We start from the raw sequence: 18,394 nt of genomic DNA on the forward strand, positions 1-18,394 counted from the left end.
TCTGTGTACTTTTTCTATTCATTCTCAACAAATTCTTAATTACAGTAAGACCCTGCTTAACGCTGTTTCGTTTAGCGCTCTTTTATTTCAACGTTGGGATTCCCCGAAATTGCTTGCAGCATGAACTACGGGGATTCCTCGAAATTGTGCGCAGCGGTAAGTTTCCAAATAACATATCTGAAACTTTGTAGTTATGTTTCTTGTTTGGTGCGGTGAGGTGCTGTACGGAAGCATTTTTATCATTTGAAACATTTGTTGACATTATTGTAAGTATAAATTTACATAATACTATAACGATTAATACAGTGACAAATATTATGATCTTTAGTTTTTATCATGGGTGATAATAAAAAACAAGAAAAGAAAGCAACCAGAAAAAGCATTTCACTGGAAACTAAAATGCAAGTGATTAGAAGATTAGATTCTGGTGAACGTCAATCTCAAATTAGTGCTGCATTGAATTTGGCAACTTCAACAATAAGGACAATTCTTAAGAATAAAGAAAAAATACTGTCATCGGCAACTGCAACTACGTCAAGCTCTGCAACTAAAATTACCCGTTCTAGAAGTAACATTATAGAGGAAATGGAAAAACGATTGTCTGTATGGATTGACAACGAAATTGAACGCAATATGCCACATTAAGCCAATCTATCATAATGCCTTCTTGAAAAAAAAAAAAATGCAGAAAATTGGAAACACAGAACAGACTGAATGATCTGAATGGCTTAGAATTTTATTTGTTTTTATAAATATATTCATTTATATTGCTTTTATTTTTGTAAGAAATAAATGTTTGGTTTTATTTTTATTAAAAAAAACATTATTAAATTTAATACCTAACCAATTTTCTATCCATCTTCCCCTAACTCCATTATTTACATGTTAAGATAGCCTCGTTTAGCGCTGTTTCGCATTACGCTCTACTTTGATGGAACGGATAAGCGGGGTCTTACTGTACTTTTTCCCCCCTTTTGTGTGTGTACCTGTATCCATAGAACATTTCACTGATGATGAACACTTATTCCAAAAATATTTCAGCTAATTTTTATTTTATATTGAAACAGTTTAGAGTTTTGTATAATTTATGTTTAAACATGCATAAATAGATTGTTTTGTGTAAATATTTGCAAAATAACATTTAGTTCAAAATCACAGAGGGAAGCTTTTATTTGATTTTACAAAAATTAGTTGTTGAGTGACTTAACAACTAATTTTTGTGAATTTTCTGAAATAATCATTCATATATTAATGGGTAAATCATTTTGTTAAATTTTAAACTAATTTTTTTCTATAGAAATTAATTTTTTATCTGTTAATGAAAATTACTATCTTATGAATATGAATTCTAGCTGAATTTTAAAAGTTTATGAGAATAAGTCTACAATTTTAATTACAAGATTTTGAAACTGTAGCTGATATGTTTTGTAATAAAGAATTTTATTTTGAGAAATTGCAGAAAAAATGATTTTATAGTAATGCTGAATAAACAATTATCAGATTCAGATACATTGTTCTGTTTTTGAATGTAATAAGGCTGAATATACTAATAGGGTAATTATATTCCCTCTTTGCAGTTGCCTAAAGTGAATAGATTATTTCAAGAAAATAATTGTTATTGGAAAGCCATACGTGCTATAATTTTAAAAAGTTTAATTTTCTCAGGTAAATTTGTGACATTTATTCTTGCTTTCACTCATTAATCTTTTATATTCTTTTGATTTTAACATAGAATTAATTTTATACTCATAACAGAATTTTGTTGTTTGTGTTGACGGATGGAATAAATGTTCCTATTCTAAAAATAGATTAAGCAAGTATATTATAGCAGTTTGATTCCAATTTTCAGAGGCTCATGCAAGCCATTTGTTAAGTTTGAATCTGAGAAAGCATTCACACAAAATCCTAGTGTAAAAGTTTTTAATATTCTTCACACCTCTATAAACAAGGTTTACACCTTCAAGGAAGGTAAAGTTGCACATGCATGAATGTGCAGTTAGTTGACTTAGTGAAATTGTTGACTGAATGTCAGTTCATGTTTCCTTTGCTCTTAATTTGTCAATTCTAATACCAGGTTGGCATAAAATTGAAAAATTAGAATATTTTAAGAAATTTCTTATGCCAGTTTCTGCTACATAACAAGGTCTGGTTGCTAAGCAACAACACATCTTGTATGCCATGTTCATACATTGAAATATGTTAAGTTTTCTTGCAAATTAGAGTTTTGTCTGATTTCATCATACTTCTATAAAAAAAAAATTAACAATGCAATTTTTCCATTGAATAACTAACTCATGGTTTACAATTAGCATTGAATAATTTGTTAAAATCATTTTGAAAATATTCCTCGATAAATTATATGTTTTGTATCTTCAATTCTCTCAAAATTTAATGAGACTGGCAAAGAATGTTGAAATATTAAATTTGGCTATCTGTTGGGCTGTGATGAGCAGCATGCAGTTTATAAATGGCTGTTACTGTATGAAGGCACTATCCTGTTTTATGCAAACATTTTGCATTGAATAATAAATATAAGGGTTTTTTTAAAATGATATCCTAAATTTGGAATTTTTAAAACCTCGTTTTGTTGATCAGTATATGACAGAAATTATCATAACTGTCAAAAGCTTCTCAAAGTCATAATACAAGCATTATATAAAAGCTAATCCCTTTAATGACTAGAACAGTCAAGGCTAATATTCATTCTGTGTTAAAATCAAAAGAACATGAAGGATTAACCTTTAAAAGCAAGAATAAGTTTCATAAATTAACATAAGAAAATTTATTTTAATTGTTTTGCAATATTTTTACAAAATGGATTATCGCTTCAAAAAATTAATTTTAAAAGTATAAAAAGAAAATGAGGAAGACTAAAAGCGTTTTTCGATGTTCATTAACTACAGACATGGAATGTGGAAGAAGTAACATTACTGTAGCCAGATGGCAAAAAAAAAAAAAGGATACAAACGAAATTCATATTAAAGTATGAAATAAAAATAAATGATTTGCGTAATTCCATTGAGATGTCTTAGAAAATTGCTTAATGAAATTCTTAGTAGTGTAAAGAAAGTCATGTTAAAGACTATTGATTGTGTCACAAATTTTAATTGTGCTATTCTAATTTAATTAATTAAAGATTTTATTTAACTGAAATTGTTTGTTACTAGTGTAATGTATTTTTGACAGTTAAAGGGTGGGGATTTTTTTGGACATTTATTTTTTAATGCTTTTCTCACAAAATAGAGAGTGGGTTTTTTTTTTTAATTTTGAACGTCTGGATGGTAGCTGGGACTGAATTACTTGTTCAGTGTTCCCCCCAAACTGATTCTCTTTGTGGGTTGTGAATAGCATTTATGATGAGAAAAAGCTATTCGTCACTTCGGAATGTTTTGTTAACTGGGTGTGTAAAGGAAGATATAGTTGGCATCTTTGCTTCACTTTTGCTTTGTGATTCGGGCAGAAATTAAAAAGGAAGCAGTGACAACATTATCTGCGTGTTGTTCTCCAAAGTTAAAAGAAGTCGAATTTCTGTTTCTCCTGCTTTTTGGATGATTCACTTTGACAAAAGGTTATGTTATGCGAAGTACCAATGGTTCAAAACTATTTACCTTCACATCAGAATATAATAGATAGAGAGCATGAATAGGAAAATTACATAAAAATAGTTAAAAAGAAAGAAGCTAGAGGGAGCCAGGTGGCTCAAGAAAGATTAGGTATAAGAAAAATCATAAGTTTTGATTTTTTTACAGTTTTTTTTTTTTTTTTTTTTTTATTTTTTATAATTTTTTAAAAAATGTTTTGGTATTTTTATACACAATGAAACATTAAAGTGAATAGGAAAGCGATTAATGATTAAGCTTCTTGGTCAATGGCGCTGAATTATAGAGCAATAAAGTCCCAATCACATTATGTTTCTGCTACGAAGGATTTGACATCAAAAGGGACAATTTTCAGAACCCACACATGTCTAGGAAACCCACGTAGCTAGGTTACTATTTTCACTTACTACAAAGACTTAAAAGCCAAACAGTAATCGATTATCGCTTAGATTGGGATCACATGATCTTTCAGAAGCAGAACTTTTGTCTGGTTGATCACTATGCAGGTTAAAGTTCCAACCGAAACATTTTCGGCGAAGTTTCAAAAAACCCGCGTAGCCGGTACATTGTTTCCTTAGTTAGGCGGGATTTCGCTTCCAGCAAAGCTTCTTTTTCTGAGAACTATCCCGTTTAAACCAGTGCCACCAGAATCTTGTTTCTCTGAATAGTCCCGTCTAGCAGGAACCATCACTAGATGTGATAACCTCTTATTGGGAATGCATGGAAATATAAGAAAACAATTTAAGGGCAGAGTCGCATGTGAGACATCCATCCTTCTTAGGTGGCTGAAGGCCAGGAAACGCAGGTTCCTGGGCCGGAGCCCTATCCCAGGCTAACAAGATATGACATCCTTCGCGGTTACTGGAACTGTAGAGATGGTGATGTGTCTACACCATATTTTTTTTTTTTTTTTTTTTTTTTTTTATTACAGGTGGAGAGATGCCATAGTCTTGGTTAGTGATGGCGGATCAAGCAAGTTAAATTTACGGAGTGTGCTGGGCTAGGCCTTTAATTCCACTTCATCAAAAGAAGGGTTCATCAAATAATTTTGAAAGTTTGAAAGCCAAAATAAAGCTTTACAAGATAATGCCTTCCACATTGAAGAAAGGTAAAAACTCAAAGAAGGTCTTTTTTTTTAATAATATGGTACCATTAGATTGAATCAATACATTTTCATTTGAGTTTACATAGAATAAAACAAAGAGTCTGTCTGTGTCCGTGTGTGTGTCTTTCGTTCACACTGCACGTAATCTAATAGACCCACGGCTACCAAATTTGGTACATAGGTGCCTCTAGACAAGAGCCAGTGCACCTCGAAGCGATTTTTTCTAAATTCGAATTTTTTTTATTTTATGTTTTGTGACGAAATCGCTTTATTTTGAGACATAATGGGCTATAGGAAAGGGAGATTTTACTCTACACACTCCATTTTCACATCGTCATGAAACGTAGGCACTTAGCTGTTTTACGAACTTAAAATAAATTTTGTGTTTCAATAAATCGATTAAATACGAATTTATTTAACAAAGGGAGCTTAACACCTTTTCAGCGGGATTTGTTTTCTAAAAAAGTTTAGTTTTAAAAATGTGCAGTTTATTTTTCTTTGATTTTTGGACACGTTAAATTTTCATACTTGCGGCTGCTTTCACAAAAAGAATTTTGGAAAAATGATAATATTTTGTATTTTAAAAAATTTCTTTAAATTAAGCTTCCGAGTACACTTCTCACATCTTTAAAAATGTGATTTTGGCAACAATTTTCCTGTCTTATTGTTGTTGATAGATTTTTGATGAAATAGCATCACTTACATTCTTTTTTGAATACTTACATTCTTTTAGAAATATGGGTTTGGCAACAATTTTTCATCGTATTTCTTATGTCACTGTTTTTAAAAGATTCGCATATTTCATTCTCATTTATATATATATTATATATATATATGTAATACATTTTTATTGATTTTTTTTTTTTTTTTGATAAAGTTGTTCTGTAGAGTAAAATTCTGCACGGAATTTTATGTTTTTTGAGTTGCTTTCATGTTATTTTTTGCTTATTTCACTGTTTGTAAGATATTGAAAAGTTTTGCATGATTTTTTTTCTTCAATGGAAAGTTGGTTAATTTTTTATTAGGATAATTAATTTTTGTATTAAGGGATATAGCTTATTTCATTGTAAATTTTTTTTTCTCTAAAGTAAGATAAAATATCATTAATTATACTTAGCTTTTCAGAATTTTTTGTTTTTTCTATTCTTTTATGTTATTTATTGCTCATTTCACTGTTTTTTAAAATATTGAAAAGTTTTGAGTGATTCTTTTTAGGAAACAAAGTTCTTAACCTCCTTTATACCATTTGAGTTCTTACGATTTTGCAAAGGGAAGTTGGTTTATTTATTAGGATAATTAATATTTATATTAGAGATATTGCTTATTTCATTGCTATTTTGTTATACGTAATAACTTTTTTTTATGAAGTTCTTCTGCAGAGTAAAATTCTACGCAGTTTTTAAATTTAACGTTTGATGTTCCCTTCAGCCATTTTTTCGGTACATTTAAAAGCCAGACGAAGGCTGGCAGCAAAGCTGATAGTATGGAATATTTTAAAACTATCATTCATGTCTTTGTAACTTTTGCTCGTAGTTTTAGTTTAAAAGATATTTTGTGACATGTTATGTAAAAGCAATTTCGTTTAAAGGCTTCTGAACTTTTGTCATCCTCATCATGATGATTTGTATCAAAAAATTCTTTCCGTTTTCACGACCTTTTATTAGTATCGGAATAAGTTTTTACTTCTGACGCATTTAATATCTCTGCTTCTGTTTCTGGAAATAAATTTCTTAAACCATTAATGTAATTAAATAAATTGTCAAAAATACTTGCTGCAAACGAGATTGGCATAGTAGGATCTTGTAAGGATATACTGCTTGCATTTATTCTGGAAAGAATTTTATCCCAAATAACTTAATAAAATGAATTCTAAATTATTAATTTTGTTTGCTATTTCTCAGGATTCCAGTTTTACAGAACGTTTCTGAGATTCATCTAGAGATATAGCAAGTAGAGTATTTTTCTATTTCGTTCAACCTAGAGCGAATTGCTTTAACTGTATTAGCTCTACAAGACCAACTAGTAGTACATACATTTTTTAATGTAAAATGTTTATTATTCGCTGCAAACAAAAACAAAATGAACTTTAAAAAAACTTGTATGTAGACGCTGTTGTATTTATGACAGTCATGACTTTTTAAAGAATATTTCAATTCAGCAGGTTTGTTATTCAGTAAAGGATTCCCACTCAAAAAAGAGAAGATGGGATGATGATGTTGTGTTTAAAAATTGTGCAGTTGAAGAACCAGATCGCAAAGAAAAACCTTTTATCAGTGACACACCTGAAAATAACTTTATTAAAACACTAGCTTTCATGAAAAGTTCACATATTAACATTCATTCATTATTGTCAACTTTACGTGATAGAATAGAAAATTTGTGAGAAAAATTATTTTAGTATGCATTTTAATAAAAAAATGTTTTATTTATATTGTAATGTATAATTATTTAGCTTACCGTTTATTGCTTACAGAAAATCATTTGTTATTCGGGTTTTATACTAATGCATTACAAGATTTTACATTTCATTTAAATAACGGTTAAGGTTTATTGTTCCTAATGAGTGGGATTTTCTTAGTATGTACGTGGGTCTTGGCTATTTAATTGCATTTTCTTTAATAATGGGGGCCCACCAGCGGCCAAGCGGTAAAGTAGCTGAACACTGGTAGTTCGGTCTGAGGTTCGAATCCTGCGAACGGGCTGTCTGCATGGGTGTTTTCGTGGTTTTCCCCATGTGTAACGTGTATACGAGCCAGTTTCCCTTAGAAAGTCCTCCACGAATGCATCCCTCCCCTTAGGCAGATAGCCCTAGTGTGCTTTGCCATAATTAAATACACCAACACCAACCTTAATAATGCTTGGGACTAATCTAATTATATATAGCAGAAATATGCTTATCATTAAGAATCCTAATTGAAAGTTAATTAAAATTGGTAGAATAAGTATATAATGTGTTAAATGTATATAATGTGTTAATTGTACTACAAAAATGATTCATGACTTTTGTGTATATAACTAACAAGCCTAGATAAAGTTAATTTCAGGTGTTCCCACTGAAATTAGTAATCTGGAGCCGATAAGAATCTCTTAAGATTCATTTTTAGGTTCATAAGTTGCTTTCTATGGCACATTTTCTAAACCTTGTTGGGGAATTCTGGGTAAATAACTTACATTCAATAAAGGTTATATCCTTATTTGGATTAAAGCAGTAAATATTCTACAGTGTAAAATGCTTCTTTTGTATATACAGCACAAAGTCCGTAATCCGGACTCGTCGGGACTTCGATTCCGGATTATAGATCATCAATTTAAATCTGGTAAGATGGCATGCAGAAATTATACAATTAAAAATATGAAATCGTAATTTATGAAATAAAGAACAATTATGATCTAAAGAGTATCAAAATTTACAAAAAAAAAAAGCTTAATATTTATTTGTTTACTTTATTTAACATTTCTTTCAATGTAAGTTGTTTAAGATGCTTCCACAAAAAATTCAAAAAGTTCCTTTTTCTTGTGTCATATATAGTGGACTTTCTAATGCCATACATCTCGCATAATTTTGAGACGGATAGGCCTTTATCCATTTTTTGCAGCAATACCACTTTTTGCTTAATGGACATCGAAGCATGCTTTCGCTTTGTAGATCCTTTGGCAGCTCCAGAATTGGAAATTCTTTTTGACATAATCGAAAGTTCAAGCTTAATTTTTATAAAATTGTTCTAACAGTCTGCAAAAAATAATAAGCCGGATCCAATTAGAGGATTAAGGAACAGCGTAATCTGCAACATTAACTGAAATGCTTAAATAATTTTAGCCTACCTTATATCGTCCGTTATACATTAAACGCACATGCGTAAACGCATTATGCGCATGCATAAACGCATATGCGCATAAAGTTTGTAGCTTTGAGGTGCAGATTATGGACGTCCGGATTACAGACTTTGTACTGTAGTTCTTAATATTAGGAAAATAGTTCTAAGATAGGTATTCTGTACTGAGGAAATACTGCAGAAAAAGAGGAAAAGTTGGTTGATTTAGATAGCCTTTGAAATTTTTTCTCTTGGAAAAAAAGTAATATTTAGCACATTACAGTTCTCGAACATATATAGAAAGTTCCTATAATGCAAACTAAAATGCAAACAAAATATGTACAATTATGGAGAAATGGAACACTTATTTGGGTGTAATTGTATATTCTAAAGGGGTTATTCCTCATTTTAAAGGGTATTTAATAAGGAAAATTTAACTGATATAATGAGTATTTATGAGTAAATTTCTGTATTCGAGATGAATGAAAGTTAAAATATTCGAAAATATAGCGGAGATTTTGTTAAAATAGCTCTTACTGTTTCTTTCTTTGGTTCGTTCTGTAAATATAAGTATATTGGTAATCATATATGTTGTGTAAAGATATGGTAGTGTTTCACAAGATTTCGTTTATAAGAGAATAAATTGGTAAATAAATTAATGAAAACTGGCACTCACGAAAGTCTAAGAAATTAAAAAATACACTATATATGCAATTGTCTAGGGAAATTTAGTTGGAACTGAACTAGGTTCGAAGAAATGTGTTAACATTATGCACTAGAAATAAAATTATATCGATTAAACATAATTTCAAGGGATGAAACGATAACCAATGGTAAAATCAATGGTAATTCACCTCTGATTGTTTATCTTAAGAATTTCTTTTATGTGTGGAACTTAAATAATCGTTAATTTCACATGAATATTGTCCATGAAGGCAGAAATATCCGTACTTAGTGCAGGAAAAAGGTAATAAAATGAAAATTTGCATAGTCGAGACATTTAAAGTTTAAAAATGATGCTGTGAATGCAGTGAATTAGCAAAAAATACTATTAAAAGGTATTAAGCGTTCAAAATAATAAGCAAGATTTCTGGATGTGTACATGAAACAGTGAATATGATTCTAAAATTGTATATGAAAGCTCAGATTTCATTCTAAAAATGCGGAATCTATTAAGTTAGCTTAATGAGAATCGAGGTTCAAAACTGAACATTGTTAACACTGAAGAGCTTAAAAACATATATTCAGATATAAAGGTTAGAAGGAAGTACCAGAATATGCAGGAAACGTTAAAGCATGAAAATGTAAGATTAGGTTAGGTTATTTAATTACGGCAAAGCCTCGAGGGAAATCTGCCTAAGGGGAGCGATGCCATCGTGGAGGACTTTCTAAGGGAAACTGGCTCGTATACACATGAGGAAAACCACGAAAACACCCATGCAGCCAGCCCGTTTGCGGGATTCGAATTTCACCGACTTTACCGCTCGGCCGTTGGTGGGCCATGAAAATGCGAATGAAGTTAATAATGAAGTAAAATAGTAGAGTCAGTCATGGTAAGAGTGCTACAGAATGATAAATTGTATAGTTGGCAAATTAAAATAGCACTATAAAATACAGACTATGTAAGGGCTATTCAACGAAATGGATATGAATGACAGTTAAAGATTATAAAATAAAATGCTTAATTGGAAACTATCTCTATGTTTAAGGAATTTAAACATGTAAACTTAGCTGAAATAGTAAAATCTAAAGTGTGATTTCAGTCGAAAATTATAAAAAAGAGTTAAAATTTAGCGTATGTTGGAAACTAGAAGGAAAAATGGTGTCGGAAAAGTAAAAAAATTACATCTAAAATTAATTCATGTTTGTGGTAGGAAAATGTAATAAACAAGCTCAAAATTAGAGTACTTTTAAAATTACGAAGGTTTGAAATGTACGAAACATGTTGAAAATAGCATGTAAAATTAAATAAAGTTCATATATATGGTAAGAAAGTAGAGGAAATAAGCTAAAACTAAGAGCCTGTTTGGAAATTACGAAGGCTGAAAAGTATGAAAGTAGTTAAAAATTAAATGAAAATCATGTACATAGTGTGAAAATATAGCAAATTAGTTAAAATTCAGTGTATGTTGGAAACTAAAAACGTTAAAAAATAGAAAAGAAGTTAAAATTATTTAAAATTAAGTCAGGTATATGATCTGAAAATATAAGAATTATATATTAAAATTAAGACTATATTAGAAATTATGGAGGTTAACACGCGTGAAAGAAATCAAATAAAAGTCATGTATATAATGTGAAAGTATAAATTAGTTAAAAATTAGGGTATCTTGAATATTACGAAGGTTAAAATGTACAAAACAAGCTAAAAATGTTACACCTAAACTTAAGTAAAGGTCATGTGTATGATCAGAAAATATAAGAAATAAGTTAAAATACAGAATATGTTGAAGATCACAAACGTTAAAGAGTACGAAAAAAGTTTAAAATTACACCTAACATTGAATAATATAATACAAAAAACGCTTATTTTAGTAACTGCACTTCTAAAATATAGCAAGTATGTTAAAAGTATTGGTCAACAAGTATGAAAATAATTCTGGGTAAAATGAATTTAAAAATGAAAATGAGTAATGTAATTCAGATTATGGAAAGTAAATGTGGTATTATGAGCAGAAGATTTAGGAATTAAGGTAAAATTCTGAGTATATAGGAAATTAAAAGTCTTAAAAAATAAAAATATTTACATCTAAAATTAAGGCCTTCTGAATCAGTCATTAAATTCGAAAGTAAGCGCTGTTCAGGGCACTTAGGAAATAACCATCTCATACGTAGTAAAATAGTTGAAACAGGAAGAAAAATACAAAGGCTAAAAACTGATTAAGAAAAACCTTCCGAAAATCAATAAAAAATAATCTCTTATCAAAGTGTAACGTCATCTTATGGGCTAACTGAAGAATCAATAAGCACTCCTTTTTATCTGCTGCGCCTCCACTCTACAATCTCCGCCCCTTCCGGTGATATCATGCATGAAGTAACCTCCCTTTCGGGAACGTCACAAGCTACGCCCATATCGCACACCGTGTGTGGCAGAACTCTCATGTTCTATCTACTTGCGGATAACTAGTAACTGTGATTTATGGGCATTTATACGTATTTTCCACTTGCTGCACCAGAGTTCTATGTTTAGCATAGCACTTTGAAGCTTTTTAATTGCGTGATTGATATTAGCTGACTTTACCAAAAAGGCGATATCATCAGCGTAACAAGCGAGAATTTCATTATTATTTAGATGAATCCTGAGGAAATCTGAGACATAAAACAGGTAGAGTATGGGTTCTGAAACTGACCCTTGGGCTACTCCGCTAAGAATATTTCTGGGAGAGGAAAGATGAACTGAGACTCTTCAATTTCAACTACCGTTGATATGCCGCGATTTTCGTGCAAGCAATGCACGACGTGTTCCGGCTGTCTTGAAGTAAGCTGAGTAGAAGTCGAAAATGTAGAAGGGGAAGTGATTATGCATACGTGAGCAAATGGTGACATCGGATTGGCTGGGTTCTCATCTATTAAATTTAGACGCTTAATTTCATGAATAATTAAATAAAATAATTAATCTTAAGTGGAAGTAATCTTCATTTGTAACCTTGCAAGTTTAAAATAAACACAAAAATTAAGTAGGAAAATCGTGATTGTCTGTTAAGGAGGAATGCAGCATACGATCGCAGATTACGATCTTCATTTAAAATTTCATAATAAAATAAGTTGAAATGCATCGTATGGATGCAATCCAGTGCATTTTGGAAAATATTTCTAGTTGGTCTTCTGTAAATACTTGGACAGCGATTCGATATTTCGATCTTCTTGAAATCTTTTTATTTCTGGCAAACATGCTAGCATTATTCATAATTCTGAGGAATCTTTTTTGCACAGTTTGTAGTTTTTTTATGTCATTTCTGGAAGCCGTTGTCCAAGCAGGAGAAGTACTCGTATATGACATGATAGGTCTTACAGTGGACAGATAAATCAGACGTTTTTTGGCAAGATCTAAGTTTGAATATTTACCAATGAGAGGGTAGAGACATTGCATAACTTTAGTAGCTTTACGTCTGATGTGCTGGATATGATGGGTCCAAGTCAGTTTGTTATTTAAAATGACACCCAGATAATGAACTTGCTTCACGATGGTGACAGGTTCGTTGAAAGAGTAAGATTTTTCTTATAGGGATATTTTTCTTTTTCCTTCTAATAATAAGGAGTTGAGACTTGGAAGCATTAATGACAACCTTCCAGTTGGCACACCAGGTTTCAATAGCAGGAATATGTTCTTGCAGTTTTCGGATGGCAGATTTCACAGCCAGCGCCGTGCCATCAACATAAAAGGTAAGCGTATTATTATTAATGCAACTGAGTTTGGGAAAGTCAGTTACATAAAATGAGTACAAAATTGGCCCAATTACCGAACCTTGGGACAATTCTGTATATATTGCTATAAAATTGGAGAGATCTATACCAACAGAGACACAGAAGGTGCGTTGAGTAATAAACGAGAGAAGCAGCAAGATGAGTTCTCTATCGAAGTTGAGCAGAATTATCGATAATTTGGTGACTAAACCTTCATACCAGACGCGGTCAAAAGCTTTGGCCACGTCTAGCATGAGAATAGCAACATTTAAATTAGCATGAAGTACAGCACCTGAGAATTCAATAATCCTGAATAACTGTTCCGTAGTGGACAGTCCTTCTCTAAAACCAACTATGAACTGAGATGACATGACTTTATAATGCCGAGAGTAGCTAGTGTAATTAACTAGCTGAGAAACTGAGACGTTCTTTCTTCGGCCTTAAATAGTTTTTAATGGGCCGCGCGAGATCTTTCGGATAGATTCTGCTTGTCGAGATTTCTCGAGACGTTTAGAAATAAGATGTGAAATAGCAATGTTTATATTGTATTTAAAAGGGAAATTTAAAGCATGAGTTTTCTACTTTGAAGTATTTAATTTTCCTTGAGAAAACGTTACAAAATAACAATCTTCAAATATAAACATTTTAGTCTACGATTAAGCATGAGAACGCTCTTCTGTTCCATTTCTTCAGGGATACCCTTCAGAAGGATCCATGCATACCCCAGGACTGTTGTAGCGATCTACGGCATTCATCTCCCTGGTATGTCTGCATTTTGTGCTACCTGCACAAGCATCACCTTGAAGTGTACTGCATACCTCTCCAGGACACTGCAAGCAGAGTAAAAAACAAAAAGTTTCAGCCTCTTATTGTAAATATCGCACTACAAAATTAGACTTGTATACAATATTTGATGCGCAGTATGTGGCCAAAAGTCACTAGATATTGTTTAACGGAAGGTAATATTGCTGTTGTCGTTGTGACTAATCACGCTTGTCGATATCAGAGCAAAGACACGAAATTCGTCGTGGCGATGAGGCAAGATTGCGCGTGTCGTCTGTATGGTGTCAATCTGTACGCGTGTCAGTCTGTATAGTGCCCAAGGCAAGAGCCTTGGGCACCATACAGATTGGTAAGACCTACGTAACGCTAGAGGGCGCTGAGAGCGCCATTGAGTGTGTTCAGTTAGTTGATGGAAGGTGTGACGCAGTGATGATGTGAGATTTCTGAGATTGTGATATTATTATATTTAATTAAATCAATTTATATTTCATTGATTGCCTTAATTCAAATTTATGTAATACTATGAACCACCACACTATTGAAAGTTGGATTACCACTGAATCTTCAAACCACTGATGTGCATTGGGTGCATCTCGGCCGAAAACCAGGTAAGAGAATCTTCACTGAATTATTGAAAATAATTATACCTGGATAGAAATTAAATATGGTTGAAAATCTGTCAAAGTTGAAGAAGAAATGTTGAAAGAAGAAACGTTCGATGTTGACGAAATTAATTAACAAAATAGAATTTGCTATCAGCAACGAAAACGAAACAGTTGATCAGTTCAAAGCGTTTTTGGAACAATTAATCGGAAAAGAAACTGACTTAAATTCTTTAAATGATGAAATTGAAAATCTTTTGAGCGTCGAGACAATATCTGAAGATATAGAAGCTTCAGAAGAAATCAAAGAAAAATAATTTTTATGGAAATCGAAATTTCATTCTAAAATAAAGAAAATGAATTCTGATTCTATCCAAGTTGATACAGTTTCAGAAAACGTTCAGTTGATTAATAATGAAACTGAAAATATAAATATAAAATTGTCTAAATTACATATTAGTAAATATTATGATAAGTATTCTGGTTGGTTAGACTTTTACAATTTATTTGAAAGCTCTGTTCATAATAATCCTAAATTAAGAAAAGTTGATAAATTTAATTATTTGAAATCCTATCTCGGTGGTACCGCGGCAGCATGTATTAGTGGATTTGCTTTTTTAAATGATGAAAATTATGATAAAGCACTTGATTTATTGAAAGAAAGGTTCGGAAATAAAAACATTTTGATTAACACTCATTTGAGTGTTTTGCTAAATTTAACTCCGGTTAAAAATCCTAACGATGTTATAAGTTTACGAAATTTATATGATAACGCAGAAACGCAAATCAGAAGATTAGATTCCTTAGGAATTACAGGTGAATCATATGCAAATCTATTGACACCAATTTTAATAAAATTAATTCCTTCAGAATTCGTTTTAAAATTTAATCGCATTCTAGGTAACAAAGAATTTGATTTAAAAAGTCTTTTGCAATTCATTAATAAAGAAACTCGAAGCCGCGAGAGATCCTTTCCAAATAATAATTATAAATCATAGATCACACTCACGATTCAAAGTATCAGGTTTCTATTCCTGGTTCATAGAAGAAAAGATAAACGGAATGAGTATGTACAAATGGATTAAATATGTTTAGGAGAGTGATCACAACATTGGTTCCAGTATGGAGATGTAAAAGTCACAGCTGACCACCTACGTGCGGTCACTTTAGATAAGTTCCAAGTCCGATCGCCTACGCGCGACCAGTAAGCGTCTAGTTGTAGCTTCTTCGCAAGCGTTCTGTTAGACCGCTTCTGTCGGACTTCTCGAACCAAGTGAAGATGTGTTTACCTGAAGAGTTCCTACAGAGTAGAAATAGATAGCGACATCTGGTGCTTCGTTGAGGCACAATTCCCACAATAATTATAAATCATCGAATCAGCGAGTGCATTTATTTTCTCCGCGAGAAAAAATAAAAAGTAAAAATTCTACTTCCGTTAGACATAACTCTTCAAGACTTCCGCATAAGAGAGAGAATTCTTTCCCTCCCCACACACATGAATTCCTGGCGTCAGTCGAAAATGTAATGTGTTTATTTTGTAGCAAAGGTCATAAATCAGAAACGTGCTCTACATTTAATGTAAATGAAAAGAGAGAGATGTTGAAGAAACAAGCTCGATGTTTCCTTTGTTTCGCGCCAAAGCATCGAGTTGCAGACTGTTTGAAAAAGGAACTGTGTCCTCATCATGTCTCAATTTGTTTTTGAAATCAAAATAATCCACACATTATTTCTCCAAAAGGAGAAACCGATAATGTCGTATCGGCAAAAAAAAAAAAAAAAAAAAAAAAAAACTATGTTACTGTTAAACATAGAAAATACCGTGGTTCGCAAAACAAATATTTATTACTGAGATATGCAGAGTAATACGCAGAGTTACATGCAAGCAGAATAATACTAAGTACAAGCAATAGCACAGATAAATAAGTACAGGCAGAATAATACTAAGCAAGCAGAATAACAGAATAATACTAAGCAGCAATAAGTGGTTACAAAGGTCATATATATAACTTCATAACAGATCATGGTTTAACAAATCATAAACAAGACACAATAACTAACCAATCAAAAGTAACATACAGAATGAGATTTAAGTTTCAGAATAACTCGGACCTGGCTGAAAGCTAATGAATGTTTCGGACTTGACAGAAAGCTATACTTCCTTTTAACCAGTAAGAATGCGATTACAAATATCTCAACACTCCCCCTTAATCGCACATTATACAAAACATAAGAGAATTACACAATTTTTAAACAGCTCAAAGATAACAGTTCATAGAATTTTGTTTTGGACAAAGCCTTAGTTAAGATATCTGCAATTTGTAAACCTGATTGTACATATTCAATTCTAATATTATTTTCCTTAACAGTCTTATGAGTGAACTTTAATTTTATATCTATATGTTTCAACCTACCTGAAAAGTTTTCATTAACAATACTTTTGATACATGACTGGTTATCCTCAAAAATATAAACATTTTTAACAATGGAAATTTCATTTACTACATTTTTTATCCATAAAACATCTTGAATACCTTTACATAAAGCAATTATTTCAGCTTCTGTTGATGAAAGTGCAATACACTTTTGCTTGTTACAGCACCACATAATAGGACAATTTGAAAACATTATAAAGTAACCAGTAATTGATTTCCTATCTTGAGTATCTCCCCCCCAATCTGCATCTACATACAAACTCAAGTTTGCCCTTTCCAAATCACCCTTTTTGTATATCAATTTTAAATTTAAGGTGTTTTTCAAGTGCCTAAGAATTCTTTTTAGAGCACACCAGGCAACATCAGTAGGATGCTCCTGCAGTTGGCTCAAGCAATTTACTGCAAACACAATATCTGGCCTTGTGATATATGCTAAGTAAAGTAAAGATCCAATTAATTCTTTGTATGGGCCATGAAATGCATTTCCTTTCTGAAAATCAGCTGCTGTAGATTTTGGTTGAATGGGAGTTTGGGCTGTTTTACAATCAGACATTTTAAATTTATCAAATAATTTTTCAATATATGGTTTCTGATCTAAATATAAACAACCAGACTCAAATTTCAGTCTAATACCCAAAAATTCCGAGACACTTTCAGATTTTGATTATGTCAAAATCTGAAAGATAACAGTTCATAGAATTTTGTTTTGGACAAAGCCTTATTTTTACTTTCAGATTACTTACTTTCAGATTTTGATTATGTCAAAATCTGAAAGTGTCTCGGAATTTCAATTTAAGTTCATTTGATAACAATGAAATTATAATATTTGTTTCTTTTACATCTGAACCTGCAATTAATAAGTCATCTACATAAAGAGCCATAATTACTTTCTTACAATTTAAATTTCTGATAAAAATACATGGTTCAGAGTCCAATTGCTTAAAATCTAATTTAATAACAAAATTAAGAAATTTCTGATACCATTGTCGAGGAGACTAAGACCATATAAACTCTTTTTAAGTTTACATTTCTTACCACTCATATCATCATATCCTTTTGGCTGGTCCATGTAGATGATTTCATCTAACTTACCGTTCAAGAAAGCTGTCTTGCCATCTAAAGTAAAAGTTTGCAGACCTTCATTATTGATAATTTCCAGGATTAAACGTAAAGAGCACATACTAATCACTGGAGAAAACGTTTCTGTATAATCTATGCCTTCTTTTAGCATAAAGCCACGAGCAACAAGCCTCGCTTTGTAAGTTCCATCTCGTTTTCTACGTAGAACCCATTTGCAGGAAATGGCTCTTTTATCAGGGGGTAAACTTTGTAAATCCCAGACATCGTTATCTTCCATAGATTTCATTTCCTCGTCCATAGCTCTTTTCCATGGTTCTTGTTCTACTTGTGGTAGATTTACAATATCTTCAAATGTCAGAGTGTCTTGTGCAAACGTTACTTGGTAAATCTCAGGATCAGGATACCTAACTGGCTGTTTCTTTTCTCTTGAGGATTTTCTTTGTTCCTCCTTCTTATTTGCAGCATTTAATTCGCCGTTATCAGTGTCTGAAATTGATTTGTCTTCATTTTTAATGTCATCATTGTCATTTTCACTCAAATCAGAACTATCGCAAATACATTTTTGATTTTCTACTTT

At 31.7% G+C, this 18,394-nt stretch overlaps 1 protein-coding gene across 1 annotated transcript in view; it reads right to left on the reverse strand.

Moving 5' to 3' along the window:
• Positions 1 to 13,494: 13,494 nt before the first annotated feature.
• LOC118193159 (endothelial cell-specific molecule 1-like) overlaps positions 13,495 to 18,394 on the reverse strand; it is a 31,209-nt gene continuing 26,309 nt past the window's right edge. Inside the window, exon 4 of the mRNA XM_035364200.2 lies at positions 13,495 to 13,750. Within this exon, the coding sequence (XP_035220091.1) occupies positions 13,610 to 13,750 (141 nt within the window). The 3' untranslated portion in view covers positions 13,495 to 13,609. The remainder of the gene's footprint in view (positions 13,751 to 18,394) is intronic.

The sequence above is a fragment of the Stegodyphus dumicola genome, chromosome 1 (genome assembly GCF_044657685.1).
Source record: "Stegodyphus dumicola isolate Sdum_Otavi_A_Nest chromosome 1, ASM4465768v1".
Taxonomy (NCBI): Eukaryota; Metazoa; Arthropoda; class Arachnida; order Araneae; family Eresidae; genus Stegodyphus; species Stegodyphus dumicola.